The following is a 15,580-nucleotide window of genomic DNA, read 5'->3' on the forward strand; positions in this document are numbered from 1 at the left end:
TCGTTTGTGGAGACCAGCTCGGTCCAAGCTACTTCATCAACGACTAGATTGTGGCATAGACACTACGCTATAAGTATTGTGATGATACTCAAACTGGGAGGCGGGATGGTCTAATCTGCTTTAGACAGGCTCCATATATAATCAAATGATCTTGGACAAATTGGAGAATGTCTGAGGTTACCAATCGATGAAGTTCAAATAAAGCACAAATGCAAATTGCTCCACTTAGGAAGGAACAATCAGTTTCACACGAGACAGAATGGGAAGAGACTTGTCTAGGGAACGGAAGTATGGAGAAAGAGATCTAGGGGTCATAGTGGAACCACAACTAATAGATCAACAGTGTGATACTGTTGGCAAAAAAAGCAAACATGGAGTACGGATGATTAACAGAGTGTGGTAAAGCAAGAACACAAGAGATGTTCGCTCCTCTCGCGCTACTGCGCGGTGGTTAGGCCTCACTGGAGATTGTGTCAGGTTCTGGGAACACACTGAGTGTCATATGCGCATTTCAAGAGAAAGATGTGGAGAAAAAAAATATGAAAAAGAGGGCCAGAGAGAGGGCCAACAGAATGGAGAACGGAGCTTGAGAACATGACCTACGAAGAAGGCTGAAAGAATTGGTTTATAATTATAGTCTGGAAAAGAGAATGTACTGAAGGGGAAATGAAGCAGTTTTCTCAGGTACTAAAGGGTTCACAGGAGGAGGAAATACTTGTTCACTCTTACGAGCCTCCATATGGATAGAGACTAAGAACGCAAGGGCTAAACGGCAAGCGCAAGGGAGATTTACGTGGACATTAGGAAACAGTTCCTAACGTCGGGCAAGTAGTTAAACACTGAATAAATTGCCTAGGGAAGTTGTGAATCTCCATACTCCTGAGAATATTAAGAGTAGGTATAATACAAATTCGTATTCAAGGAGGGTACTTAGACAGTCATTGGGTCCTGCATGAGGGCAGGGACTGGACTCGATGACATCGTCTGAGGGGTCCCTTCCCAGCCATAGAGTCTATGGAAACATGGACAGCACAGTAAGTAGCAGGGTACAGAAACATAGTCGAAGAACAGAACAGGTCGTGCTGGTGGGGGAGTGGCACAACCCATTTGGATGGAAGAGAGAGAAAGACATTAGAGTGAAATTCAAGTAACAAATCTTAAGACCATTAACCAACTGGTACACTAGAAGCGTACGAAATTCCAGCTGAAATACCTAAGAATAAAAAAGCAGTATGGTGATACTAATTTACGCCGGAGCGCCACTACCAGGGTCACCGGGATCTGATTATGGCAGAAGCTACACATCGGGCCCCATCTTTTCTCTAGAGAGGATGCCCGTTGTAGTAGTTATTAACATCCCTCAATAATCGACATTCGCTGTGTATCCACAATCACTCAGACCTCCCAATGTTTCTTGCTAGGTTTTCCTGGCACATCGAGGAAAAACATGAAGACCGTTGAACTGTAGATCTTCAACCAGTCCAGTTTCAACCATTTAATAAACCCAGGGCCTACATCGGGCAGAATAGTCAGCAGAATAAGCTTCTAAAGTTATCTGTCTCACGAACACTGCTACACCTTAAATGACGCTTCTTGGAGCAGCTAATCTGGACCAGTGCACCAGGATCTTCACAGAGAAGAGGAATTCTGATTTAGGGTCCTAAGTGACCCAGAAAGATTTGGTCAAGAGGTGAATATATGCTGAACTGCTGGGTAATAGCGCCATAACATAATAACATTTTACATCTTTGTGGGGAGCAAGAGGGGGAACTCAGACCAGCCCGGGTCCAACTCGAATTAATGTCTAGAATGGGGCAATGTCAAGGTGATTCCCACTCTGGGCCTTCGAGTGCCAGAAGGTGGTTGGCCCACAGGATGCAAAATTATACGGCTATCTCCAGGATTGTATTAACTCCAAGGTTTACAGCTTCTCTCTGACGGTGGATGGGAAACGCTGCAACACCAATGCAACCCTTTGAGACCCAGGAGGTACACTTTGGGATCCTCGCCCTTGGATACTCAGCCCTTTCACACCCACCACCGCACCCACCGCCCCTACAGGCCGGCGCGTCCTGGCTGAAATACGGGTTTACAGGAGCTATATGGACAGTGTATTTCAAGGTTACAGCTTCTTGACTGTGAGAACCGCTGCCAACACCAAGTGCAAAACCCTTTGAGGAACCCAGGAAGGTACAACTGGAAGTCCTCCCTGTGGGATACCTCTAAGCCCTTTCAACCTCAAGACCACCACCACCTGGGTGAAGAGCGAGAAAAAACCACAAAGGAAATCAGCTGTTGCCACTAAGCATAATTAAACAACACTGTGCACCAAACCTTTATAGACACAGCCACAAAAGTCCAATCGATCCTGCTGTTTAACAAGCGGAAAATTATTATTAAAAAAAAAAAAACAAAAGAAAATACATACTGGAACTCAGGCACTGCTATAAGTTAAAGCAGCACTACAAGGAATTAAACCCCAAGAACTATCTTTCTTTTTGGAGGTCCAGCAATAAGGTTAGAAGCAAAACAACAAGCAAACTGGGTTAGCACCAGAGGAGTCTACAAGCCATAAAGAAACAAAATGAGGAAACCTAATTGTGTCTTCCTAGACATTTCCGATCTACTTACATATCTGGGTTTTAATGATCCGCTCTAGGTATGCACCTGATGATTTTTTTTCATCCTGGCCACTTACACAGCAGAGTTCTGCCTGTCCTGCTCGCTCCAGAAGAAACAAACCACAGAACAGACAAAAGGGGAGCTTGTTTCCAAGTTTTAAAAAAGTTCCCAGCCCTTGCCATGGGCTCTCCTGGCCTGGTTCCCCCCATTCTTTTTAACCCTTAACAGGTAAATCATAGTCAATAAGAATCATAGTATCAGGGTTGGGAGGGAACTCAGAGGCGGTCCAACCCCCATTCAAAGCAGCGATCAACCCCAACTAATCATCCCAGCCAAGGGTTTGTTCAAGCCTACCTAAACCTCTAAGAAGAGATTCCAGAAACCACTCAGGTAACCCATTCCATGCATTCACCACCCAGTAAATACTGTTTCCTATATCCAACCCTAAACCTCCCACTGCATTGAACCATTATCCCTTGTTCGTCACTGCCACGCCGACATGAGACAGTAATCCAGCCTCTTTCGGGCCCTCTTTCAGGTAGGTGAAAGCAGACTATCAAATCCGCCTATCTTCTCTTTGCAGACAAACAATTCCAGTTCCCCAGGTCCCTCATCAGTCATTGCTCCACCCCCTAATGTTTTTGTGCCCTCCGCCGGTACTCTTCCAATTTTTCCACACCTTCTTGAGTGTGGCGCCTCAGAATGGACCTGTACTCCCGATGCGGCCTAACCAGCTGTTGAATAAGAGGGGAACACATGATCACATCCATCGATCTGCTGGGCAATACCCTACTTTACAGCCCAAAATGCCGTTACCTTCTTGACAACAAGGGCACAACGTGATCATATCCAGCTTCTCGTACATGATAACTCCTAGGTCCTTTTCTGCGAACTGCTTCCTGCCATTCGGTCCTACTGTACAGTGAATGGAGATTCTTCTGTCCTAAGTGTAGACTCGGCACCTTGTCCCTTATTGAACCTCATCAGGGTTTCTTTTGGCCAGTCCTTAAATTGTCTAGTCCTCGTATCCTATCCTGACCCTCGCGGTATGACCACTCTCCCATTTAGTGTCCATCCTGCAAACTTGCTAGGTGCAGTCCACACAATCCTCCAATCATAATGAAGATATTGAAAAAACCGGCCCAGGACCGGACCGCTTGGGCACTCACTTTGAACCAGCTGCCACTAGACCATGGGACCATTGATCACTACCCTTGACCCGATGATCTAGCCATTTCTAATCCACCTTGTAGTCCATTCACCCAGAATAATTCTTTACTGCACAAGCAGAATACTGGTGGGAGACTGGTTTCACAAATTTGCTAAAGTCAAGAATACCATCCACTGCTTCCTCATCCACAGACGCCAGTTAATTCAATCATAGAAGCAATTAGTTTAGTCAGGGCATGACTTGCCCTGGGTGAATCCTCTGACTGTTACCAGACACTTTCCCTCCCGAAGTGCTTCAGAATGATTCCCTTGAGACCTCTCCATGGATTTTCCCAGGACTGAGGTGAGGCCTGACGGCCTGTAGTTCCTCGGATCCCCTTCACCTTTTTAAAGATGTGCACTAACATTACTTTTTCCAGTCACTGGGACCTCCGATTCACATAACTTTCAGAGAATATTGCAATGGCCTCTGCATCAAATCCGCCACCCTTTAGACCTTGATGCCAGCGCATCTGGCCCCATGGACTTGTCGTCCCAGCTTTTTCTAAATAGTCCTGAAACTTCCTTCTCCTACACAGGGTGGTCACTTTCTCTCCATACTGTCGCACAGTGCAGCAGTCCTGGGTGACATACCCTGTTGTAAGACAGAGGCACAAAAAGCATTGAGCTACATTAGCTTTTCCACACTTCGTTCACTAAGTTTGCCTCCCTCATTCAGTAAGGGGCCCACACTTTCCTTACTTTTCTTCTTGTGCTACATTACCTGGAAGAAACCCTTCTTGTTACTCTTAACATCTCTGTCAGCTGCAAATGCCAAGTGTGATTTGGCTCCTGAATCAAGGCCTTTCCTGCAGCCTGAGCATATTTTTATACTCCTTCTGGTATTTGTCCTAATTCTCCACCTTCTGTAACTCTTTTTGTGTTTAGATCGCAGGATTCACTTGTTAAGCTAGTGCTGGTCACATGCCATATTTACGTTCTTCTACAATTGGGAGTTTGTTCCGACCGCAATAGGGTTATAAAAACAGCCAGAAGTAAATAACAGTAATGCTGTAGAGAAAGCTACTAAGAGATTTTCATACTATTGGCTGGCTGGTCATAATAAGGAGCTTCCCTCCTCTTTCATTATCACAGGGGAACTACACAAAATAGGTTAGTGTAAACAGAAATAAAAGTCAGCAATAAAGGAAATCCTGCAAGCTGCGTGGAATTTTTAAAACAACCGTAATAGAGGCTCAATTAAATGTATACCAAATTAAAAAACATGTAGAGAAAACCAAAGAAAAAAAAAGAGCCAGTTGTGGGTTAAACAACAAAAAACAGAAGCGGTTTTAGAGGCAAAAGCGCATCCTTAAAAAAGTAGAGATAAATCCAATGAGGAAAAATTGAAAGGAGCTTAAACTCTGGCAAGTGAGTATACAAATATTAATAGAGGGCCAAAAAATATTTGAAGATCAGCTAGCCAAGCCTCAAAAAGTAACAGCAACTTTTATTATATAACATCGAAGCAGGAAGCCTGCCTAAACACCGTGGGGCCATTGGACAATCGAGATGCTAAAGGAGCACTTGAGGACGATACATGCCATGGGGAGAAACTAATGATTTAATTTGCATCGGTCTTTGCAACTGAATGATGTGAGCGAGATTCCCAAAACGCTTGAGCCATTCTTTTTAGTGCAAATCTAGGAAACTGTCCCAGATTCAGGTGTCATTAGAGGAGGTTTTGGAACAAGATTGATAAATTAAAAACAGCAAAGTCACCAGGACCAGATGACTATTCCCACAGAGTTCTGAGGACTCAAATGTGAAATGGTAGAACTACTAATGTGTACTGCCTAGCATTAAATCAAGCTTCTTACAAAATGACTGGAGGGTACTAATGGGACCAAATTTTTTAAAGAAGCTCCAAGTGACCCCAGCAAATACAGGCTTGGAAGCCTGACTTCATAACTGGGGCAAATTGTGTGAAATATATAAAGGAAAGAAATTATCGCACAAGGTGTGGGAAATAATGTCAGTTTTCAGAATGGAGCGAGTAAATGGTCCAGGACCAGTGGTTCATATCAAATATATGGAAAAGCATAAAGGTGAGTAAAATCAGATATAAACTATTCAAGATAGTTAAGCCCAAATCAGACTGCGAGAGTTACAAAAGGATCTCACAAAACTGGGTGACTGGGCAACAAAATGGCAGATGAAATTCAATACTGATAATTGTAAAGTAATGCACATTGGAAAACATAATCTCAACTATACGTATAAAATGATGGGGTCTAAATTAGCTGTTACCACTCAAGAAAAAGATCGTGAAGTCATTGTGGATAGATCTCAGAAAATATCCACTCAATGTGCAGTGGCAGTCAAAAAAGTGAACAGAATGTTGGGAATCATTAAGAAAGGGATAGATAATAAAACAGAAAATAACATATTGCCTCTATATAAATCCATTGTACGCCCACATCTTGAATACTGCATGCAGATGTGGTCACCCCATCTCAAAAAGATATATTGGACTTGAAAAAGGTTCAGAAAAGGGCAACAAAAATGATTAGGGGTATGGAATGGCTTTCAGATGAGGAGAGATTAATAAGACTGGGACTTTTCAGCTTGGAAAAGAGACCGCTAAGAGGGGATATGATTGAAGTCTAAAAATCATGATTCGTATGGAGAAAGTAAATAAGGGAGTGTTATTTTCACCTTCTCATAACACAAGAACTAGGGTCACCAAATGAAATTAATAGGTGGCAGGCTTAAGACAAAGAAAAGGAAGTATTTTTTCACACAACACACAGTCAACCTGTGGAACTCCTTGCCAGAGGATGTTGTGAAGGCCAAGACTATAACAGGGTTCAAAAAAGAACTAGATAAGTTCATGGAGGACAGGTCCATCAGTGGCTATTAGCCAGGATGGGCAGGAATGGGGTCCCTGGCCTCTGTTTGCCAGAAGCTGGGAATGAGCGACAGCGGGTGGATCACTTGATGATTCCTTGTTCTGTTTATTCCCTCTGGGACATCTGGCACTGGCCACTGTCGGAAGCCAGGATACTGGGCTAAATGGACCTTTGGTCTGACCCAATACAGCCATTTTTATGTTCTTATTCTGCAAACTGGTGTGGTGGCGAACCTGGCATTGCAAATCTCTTGCTAATTCTGATATGATATTATACTTGCACATGGAGACCATGGTGATCAGTGCCTTAATTATTACTGTTTGTGTGGCAATATCCCCCCTGGGCACTAATTCAGGATCATGGCCTCATTACTAGTCAGTGTCTGTATGCACAGTATAAAATGGCAGCTCTGCCCCAAAGAGCTTAAAGTCTAGCTTGTGGTGAAGTGAGACAAATGGGAATGGAGGAGGAGACAATGAGGTAACAGTGAAGCTAGCACGTTATTAGACAGAGAGCCAGGTGGATAGATGGAGATTGAAGTGGAGGGTCAGATGACAAGGCACATTTTTTTGAGCCCTCAGTGCTGTGTTCTTTTGCTCATGTGTCTCTTTAATAGGAGGCAACTTTATTAAATGAAATTGCAACAATTTCTTATCCTCTGCGTTGATGACTGACTATGTGCTTGTGTGGAATTTCCAGGTATCACTTTATGGGGCATTGAGGCTCTTAAGAAAGATGTGGAGACAATGCCAAAGCACAATACTGAATTCCAGATCATTGCGTCTGACTCCATTGAAGATAAGGCCTCAGCCCTCAGTCTGTCTGGATCCCTGAAGGCCAGTCTCCTGGGGGGGATGGTGGGAGTAGGTGGATCTGCAGCATTTTTAAATGATACCAAGAAATCAAAAAATCAGGCTCGAGTTGCTCTCCACTACTCAGTGACAAGCAGGTTTGAGCACCTGACTATGAGCCAGTTGGGTACCGAGAACGTCTCTTATCCTGCTGTGTTTGACCAAGGCACGGCCACCCATGTGGTCACGGCTGTGCTGTACGGGGCGCAGGCTTTCTTCGTGTTTGATCGGGAAGTTTCTTCATCAGAGAGTATGCAAGAGATAGAGGGGGAAATGAAACTGATGATAGAAAAGATCCCAAAGGTTTCTGGCAGAGCAGAGGTGTCTGGGGAAAAGGGGAACAAGGCGGAAGAAAAAGCTGAAAATTTCAGTTGCACATTTTATGGAGATTTTGCTCTGGAGAACAATCCGGTTACTTACCAAGATGCCATGGGAGTTTACTCCACTCTCCCTAAGCGGCTTGGAGTCTCTGGTGAAAACACTGTACCGGTGCGAGTCTGGCTGTACCCACTGAGCAAGCTGGATTCCAGAGCCGCTCAGCTAATGCGTGAGATCAGCTCAGTGCTGGTTTATGATGCTCAAAGTGCCATGGAGCATCTGACTGAGTGCGACGTCCGATGCAACGACATGGTGAAGGACAGAATGGCTACAACCTTCCCTGAGATCCAGAGGAAACTCCAGCAATTCAGAGATCTGTGTAAACAACACAGACAGACCTTCCAAAAAGAGTTAGCTAGAACCCTGCCCTCTATTCGTGGAGGCAGAGCAGAGGAGGGAGCCCTGGTGGAGATTTTAACCAACAAGGAGCAATCGCCATATAGTACTCAGAGAATCAATGAATTTCTAGATAAGAAACAGGAAGAAATGGATTTTGTCAATTCCTACCTGGCTGAGCTAGAGGAGGTGGAAGTTGTATCCTCCAGGAGTGAGCTACAACGTATAGTTCTCAGCCACAGGCATAATTGTGTTGTCTGTCTGGCACTCACTTCATTGCACAATGAGGAATCCTATTTGTCAGAATTGAACCTTTGGCTCCGGAGACAATTTGTGAAGAACATTCATGTTCCAGCATTAGCCAGTTCTGCCTGTGAGACACCAAAATCCAAACAGTGGTTTGAGGATGAAGAGATAAGAAGAAAAGCACGACAAGCCGTAAAGTCCTTCTCTGACTTTGCTCGTGTCAATAAATCTAATGGGAAAACTCGGTTAATTGTAGCCTCTGTTCCAGACAAGGACAATCCAGGAGCTTCCATTTACCTGTATGAAGATGGAGACGTGGTCAGTACCAACTTTGAGTTTCCATCAAAACCTTTCCCTTTACTGTGTGACGGCATCAGACATGACCGTGTGCAGCTCACGTTTAATCCAGCAGCCTATGGCAGGGCTGCGATATCCGGCTATTGGGCAGAGTACAGAATTGTAGGGCAGGAGAACTGGACAGCTGTGAATGTAAATAACACACAAGTGACATTCACAGTAACAGGGCTATGTGCAAACACCGAGTACCAGTTCCAATACGCTGCAGTGAGCAAACCAGGACTCAGCGAGAGCAGTGACATGAGTGATCCTGTGAAGACTCTTCCCCCAACCAGCCCTCCTGGGAAGCCTGTAACAGATACTGTAGATTCATCTGCCATTTCCCTCAGCTGGGAGAGTCCAAGTGTCACAGGAGATGGAGTCAGTGTAAGGGAGTATAAGGTGGAATATAAAGAAAAGGCAGGAGATATGAGCCAGGAGGGGAAAGGCAAATGGCTGGAACGAAGGACAGGAGACAGAACTGAATCTTGTACCATTGACGGGCTGAGGCCTGAGACGCCCTACAGATTCCAAGTGTCAGCTGTGTGTGCGGATGGGGCTGTGAGTGACCCAAGTGAGGAGACTCTGATTTCAACACTAAAGGAAGGTAAACACTTAAATATGTTTCCATATTCTTCCTTCAGGTATAGGACCTGGAGGTGGCTGATTCAGGTAAAACTACACTTCTCATTCGAGAGAGACTGAGAACTCAGTCGCAGAGTGTAGAAGTAACTTCAGAATCAACTTGTTTTTATGGTGTTTATTATTTGCATCGCAGTGGTGTCTTTATGACTCAGTCAGTCTTGGGGCTCCATGGTGTTAGGCACAGTACACGGACATAGTAACAGACAGTCCGTGTTCTGAAGAGTTTACAATCTACATAAACAGGGCAGACATAGGCTGGGAGAGAGGGAGTATTATTACCCCCATTTTACAGATGGAGAATTGAGCCCCAGAGAAATTGAGGTTCAGATCTACAAAGACACTTAGGTGCCTAAACCCCAGATTTAGGCACCACGGCAACCCACTAAACCCCTGCTTGGCTACTGCTGAAACCTGTAGGTGTCTAAATTTTCAGGGTAAAACTTTCCTACACACCTGAGTTTCTGTTCCTGGGCACGTGCCCTCTGGCCTTACTCTGCCTAAGCCCCAGTGTGAGCCACAAAACAGTATAGAAACTCCTGTCTTTCCTTGAATGGCCCAACCTGGTAGGCGTGCTCTGAGCAGGACAACCGGATCAGGCCCCATTCCAATTCCAGCTGAAGGAGGGGGTGGTGATGCTCACGTGATTTTTAGCACAGTGGCTAAAGCACTCACTCGGATTCAATTCCCCCTTCTGCTTGAGGCTGGGAGGAGAGATTCGAACTGGGTTCTCCCACACTTTACTCAGGAGAGCACGTGAACCACTGAGCTATGGGATGTTCATGGGTCTCTCAAACTCTCCTGTTGAAGGGTGTGATGGAGTCACAGGCCCGATGCTCTGGAACTGCTCTGGAACTGCTCTGTATGAAGCCAGCCAGGACTCTGGGTAACTCCCCTCAGGGCTGTCCAGAGCAAGGAGTCTGCTCGGCTTTGGCCTTCCTGGTCTGACCCTGGAGCATTCAACTTCCCTGTTCACACCACACACTGCTCCTTTTTGGGGTAGCCAGAAACCCCCGCACCCCAACTCCGCAGTCAGCAGTGCCCCTCAGCCAGCATTGCAAAGCAGATGGGTTTACTGGTCAGCAGGAACACAGCATAGAACAGAACTTGTTAGCACAGAAGTCAGTGACTTTCAGCAGAGTCCATCTTGGGGAGATCCCGGGCCAGATGGCCTGGACTCCCCCTCTTCCAGCTCTCCCCAGCAGACTGCCTGGTTCCCCCTGCCTGGCCTCCAGCACGTGTGCTCCTTCTCTCGTCTTTGTCCTGCTCCTCGGGCAAAAGGTGTCACATGGGCGCATCCCCCTCCTGGATCTCAGGTTACGAAGGGGGTTGGCCCTCACCTATGTGCAGACAGCTGGGCAGACTCACCTGCCCTGAGGGTCTTGTGAAGGGTTGGATCACAGAAACCCCCTGGGATCTGCCACCTGATGTGCCCAGACTACTTCTGCTCCTGCTTTCCTGCCAGCTCAGGACTCCAGCCCCCGTCTTGCTAAGCCAGACACGCCCGTCTGCTCCAGCACAGACTCAAGGTCTGAATTATGTGCTCCAAAGCTGCAGACTTAACTGAAAGCAGCTAACAGAAGTGTTCCTGTTTTTAACACTCAGATGCCCAACTCCCAATGGGGTCTAAACCCAAATAAATCCAGTTTACCCTGTATAAAGCTTTTACAGGATAAACTCATAAAATGTTTGCCTTCTATAACACTGATAGAGAGAGATGCACGGCAGTTTGCTCCCCCAGGCATTAATACATACTCTGAGTTAATTAATGAGTAAAAATTTATTTTATTAAATACAGAAAGTAGGATTTAAGTGGTTCCAAGTAGTAACAGACAGAACAAAGTAAGTCACCAAGCAAAATAAAAGGAAAATGCGCAAATCTATATCTAATCAAACTGAATACAGATAATCTCACCTTCAGAGATGCTTCAGTAATTTTTTTCCTCAGACTGGACACCTTCCAGGCCTGGGCGCAATTCTTTCCCCTGGTACAGCTCTTGTTCCAGCTCAGGTGGTAGCTAGGGGATTTTTCACGATGGCTCCCCCTTTGTTCTGTTCCACCCCTTTATATATCTTTTGCATAAGGCAGGAATCCTTTGTCCCTCTGGGTTCCCATCTCTCCTCTCAATGGAAAAGCACCAGGTTAAAGATGGATTCCAGTTTATGTGACATGATCACATGCCACTGTAAGACCCCAAACCTTCATTCCTCCCAGCCTGGCTCACAGGAAGGCTTGCCTGCAAACAGAGCCATCCTGTCAATTGTTCTGGTTGATGGGAGCCATCAAGATTCCAAACCACCATTAATGGCCCACACTTTGCATAACTACAATAGGACCTCAGAGTTATATTTCATATTTCTAGTCCCATATACAAGAGTGGTACATTTAAACAAATAGGACGATCACACTCAGTAGATTATAAGCTTTGTAATGATACCTTACAAGAGACCTTTTACATGAAGCATATTCCAGTTACATTATATTCACCCATTAGCATGTTTTTATAAAATCATATAGACTGTAATGTCACAGGCCTCTGCAAAAATCACACACCCTTATCCCCACCACCTAAGCATTGGTGCAGTACCCAGGGAAAGGGAAGTACACACAGTATTAGAATAGGACAGTAAGACTCACATGCAACATGACAAGATGAATAAAATCCAACTTCGTCACAAAGGGATTCATCTTTGGATAAACAATTAAAGAGTCATTGGAACAGGGGGACTGGACCCTGGTTCTCCCACTGCCTCGGTGAATTCAGACTCACAAGAAACTACGTAGGTGTCTAAGTGGGCTGACTCCAGGAGAGCGGTTCCCAGCTGTGAATTGTTAGTGGAGATAAGTGTCTCCCTGCAGCACAGAGTGTGGTGCCCATCTCCAGGAGAGGGCTGGGGCATAGCAAACAACCATTTTGTTGGGATCTCCCATTGGCTAGCTCAGGTGGCTCCCTGCCTAGCTTACAGGTTTTTGTGGATCTCATTCTTAGATGCCGTTCTCTCCCCCTGCATTGTACAGGGAAACGTGATGCGTAGCTCAGGCTTTGTGGATCCAAGTGATTTTCTAGGTGTCTAAACGTTAGGCACCGCAACACTTAGCATCACAAGGTTTAAGTCCCTTTGTGGATCCAGGCCTAAGTGACTTGCCCAATGTCACACAGTCTGTCTGTTGCGGAGCTGGGAATTGTACCCAACACTCTGTCACAGCCCAGTGGGTTATCCTCAAGACGGACACACACCTGCGGGAGGACATTTCTTCATTCTGGAAAGATGAGAGTTTAAAGTGGGACTAAAATAAGTGGTAGGTTTTTTCACTCGCCATCATCGATTTTCACCAGTGCAGAACAAAATTCTCCCTCCTCTTCTATCTCCTCTAACTCCTTTCACCTTCTCCCTCTGCCCATCTTCCCCTGGCCTTTCAGGGAAATGCCATAAATGACTGGAAGAGAGTTGTGAGTGGGAGGAGGGGACACAGGGAAAGGGTTGAAGGGGAGAGGCTGTCTGGACACACACATTCTCCCCCGGCCCCCCTCTGAAGGGCTGATTAGCTGGTGATGAGAAATGCAATGCGTCTGTGAATGTTCTGAAAATACAATGCACTACGGGTGATCTTCTGAGCTGAACTTTAGCTTTGAGTTTTTTTCTCACCCTTTTCATTAACTTTGTCCAATAACTAGTGTCAAAGACCGAGATTTTCAAAAGAGCGTTAAGTACCTTCCATTTTGGATGCCAGCTTGAAGTGACCTGATTTTCATGAAGTGCTGAGCACTCACCCTCTGATAAATGGCCCCTCTTAATGTGTGTGAAGTTAGGGACCCACAATGACTAGGGACTTTTGAGAATCTTGGCCAAAGACCTGGTGGCTCTTGTTATTAAGAAATTATAAGGATACTGGGTGTTCATTTGTCTAGATGTTAACTTTTATTAAACTCCATTAAAATTTTGCTCAACTTAAAGTGATGATGTTGAAATTACTTTACCTCTCAATAAGCTGCAGATTCCCATGTGAACAGGTTGTTTTCATGTTGCATATTCATAGATATATTTCTTTTCCTTTTCTAAGATTTGCATGTAAGACAGACTGAGCCAGTTCCAAGAGCTACCAAGGCTGCTGAAGATGCAATTTCAGACAATAGAACATTTGCTGGACTCTCCAAAAAGCAGATTAAAGAATTGCAGGACACTATTGCAGCAGGAATTTTCAGAGATGTGATAGTTAAACTTCAGAACATAAAATCATTAAAAATCACTATGCTTCACATTGCCATCACAGGTGAGTCAGGTTCAGGAAAATCGAGCTTTTTAAATGCCTTCTGGGGTCTGAATGATGATGATGAAGGTGCTGCTGAAACTGGGGTGCTTGAAACAGGAAGGGAACCAACACCTTATCAACATCCTAAACACCCAAATGTAACAATATGGGACCTACCAGGGTGTGGGTCGCCTAGGTTTCCCTTACATACATATATGAAGTCAGTAAATTTCAACCGCTATGACTTATTCATCACTGTGTTCTCATCACACTTCAGATCCAACAACAAAATCCTCATCAATGAGATTCGGAGGGTGGGAAAGAAGTATTACTATGTGCACTCCAAAGTGGATCAGGATCTGCGTTATGCTAGGTACCACAAATCCTACAGTGAGCAGAGAATCCTGCAGGAGGTCAGGGATCACTGCATAAAACACTTGAAAAGAGAAGGGGAGACTTCCCCCAAGGTTTTCCTTATCAGTCGCTGGGACCCAGACAAATATGATTTTCCCCTCCTACAGGAAACACTGGAGAAGGAAATAGATAAATCTAGCCCCTGTGTCATGTGCTGATGTCCTTACTCCTGCCCAGATCTCACCTCAGCTTCTGGCCCAGCCATCTCTGTGATACCATTGCTGTGTTAGAGCCAGGACTTTGGCTTGGACAATGGCTCACTGCACTGGCTAGGAAGGCTGATAGTTCTGTTGCTGAGCTGAAGTCTGTTGTAAAAAAGTTCCAGTGGCCAATGCGAAAACAAGACTTTGTATTGTGTCTACACACGGCACACCGACAGCTGTCAGTCTTCTGGATCTTCTACCGTGTTTCGTTCTGCAGCAGCTGGATGAGAGTCTGCAACAAGATCCTACACGTTGAAGAGATTTTTGAATGACGTAACAGGAGTTGCCCAATGCTCTGTCTCAATCCAAAAGCTGAATAGTTCAAATAACAATAACAAAGGTTCCAATGCACCTGCACAGAAAGCAAGAGACAGGTGTCTCAACAGCTCGCAGAGGATGAAACAAATTCCTAATGTTTGTAGCTGAAATGTCTTTTAAACTATCAGATACATTAGCAAGTTCCCAGCTCTTGTGATTAACTATACAGGCATAGTTAAGGCAAATGGCTTCTCTTTCCTGTTTCTCTTTAACCAGTGTAAGGGGTCTAGTGTAATAGAGCCAAGACACTGATCTGTTTGCTTCCACTTTTCCTCTCTCTCTCTCTCTCTCTCTCTCTCCAGGTTTCCTTTGCTATTAGTAGTCTGGTTAGATGCATTTTTTTTGTCTACTGTGAGCCTGGGGTCATTTTGTGACCCACTTTCTAAAAAAAAAAAAAAAAAATGCCAAAAAAAAAAAAGCGCATTCACTTGTCAGTACTTTGCCTGGGTCACTTTTATTTTTGAAGGGAATACAACACCCCTTCTCAACATCCCACAAGGTTTTCAGGAACTTCTGGAAATACATTCCAGTTTGGATTCCTTGCTGGGTCCACCTTCCCCTTTGAAACTTATTCCTACAAATCAGACATTTTATCACTCGATGTTTTATCACTTGATTGAACTGAGTGCAATTATCTTGATGATATTCTTCCCCTTACAAGTATCTGAGACGATTTTCAAAGTTGGATACATTCCTTATAAGCTTCTCCTTGTGTCTCTATTGTAACTAATGGCAGCGTCTCCTTCTGTTTTGAATTACAGAGAGGCACCCAACAATGCTCTGTGCTGATTGGTTCTTTGCTCCAACTCTCCCCTTAGGCACTACTGTAGTAAACAGCATTAACAATTAAGTAATTAAAGCTTTTCTCTTTCTCCACATTCAACTTTGCTGTTGACCATTTTCCCCAAACTATTTGCAAAA

The 15,580-nt window shown here is 44.8% G+C and overlaps 1 protein-coding gene across 1 annotated transcript in view; it reads left to right on the forward strand.

Annotated features, from left to right (window-relative positions):
- Positions 1 to 15,252, forward strand: part of LOC116838056 (stonustoxin subunit alpha-like) — a 26,344-nt gene extending 11,092 nt beyond the window's left edge. The window contains exons 4-5 of the mRNA XM_032803048.2: positions 7,383 to 9,437; positions 13,536 to 15,252. Coding sequence (XP_032658939.1) covers positions 7,383 to 9,437; positions 13,536 to 14,296 — 2,816 coding nt within the window. The 3' untranslated portion in view covers positions 14,297 to 15,252. The remainder of the gene's footprint in view (positions 1 to 7,382; positions 9,438 to 13,535) is intronic.
- Positions 15,253 to 15,580: the final 328 nt, after the last annotated feature.

This window comes from Chelonoidis abingdonii, chromosome 2 (assembly GCF_003597395.2).
Source record: "Chelonoidis abingdonii isolate Lonesome George chromosome 2, CheloAbing_2.0, whole genome shotgun sequence".
NCBI lineage: Eukaryota > Metazoa > Chordata > Testudines > Testudinidae > Chelonoidis > Chelonoidis abingdonii.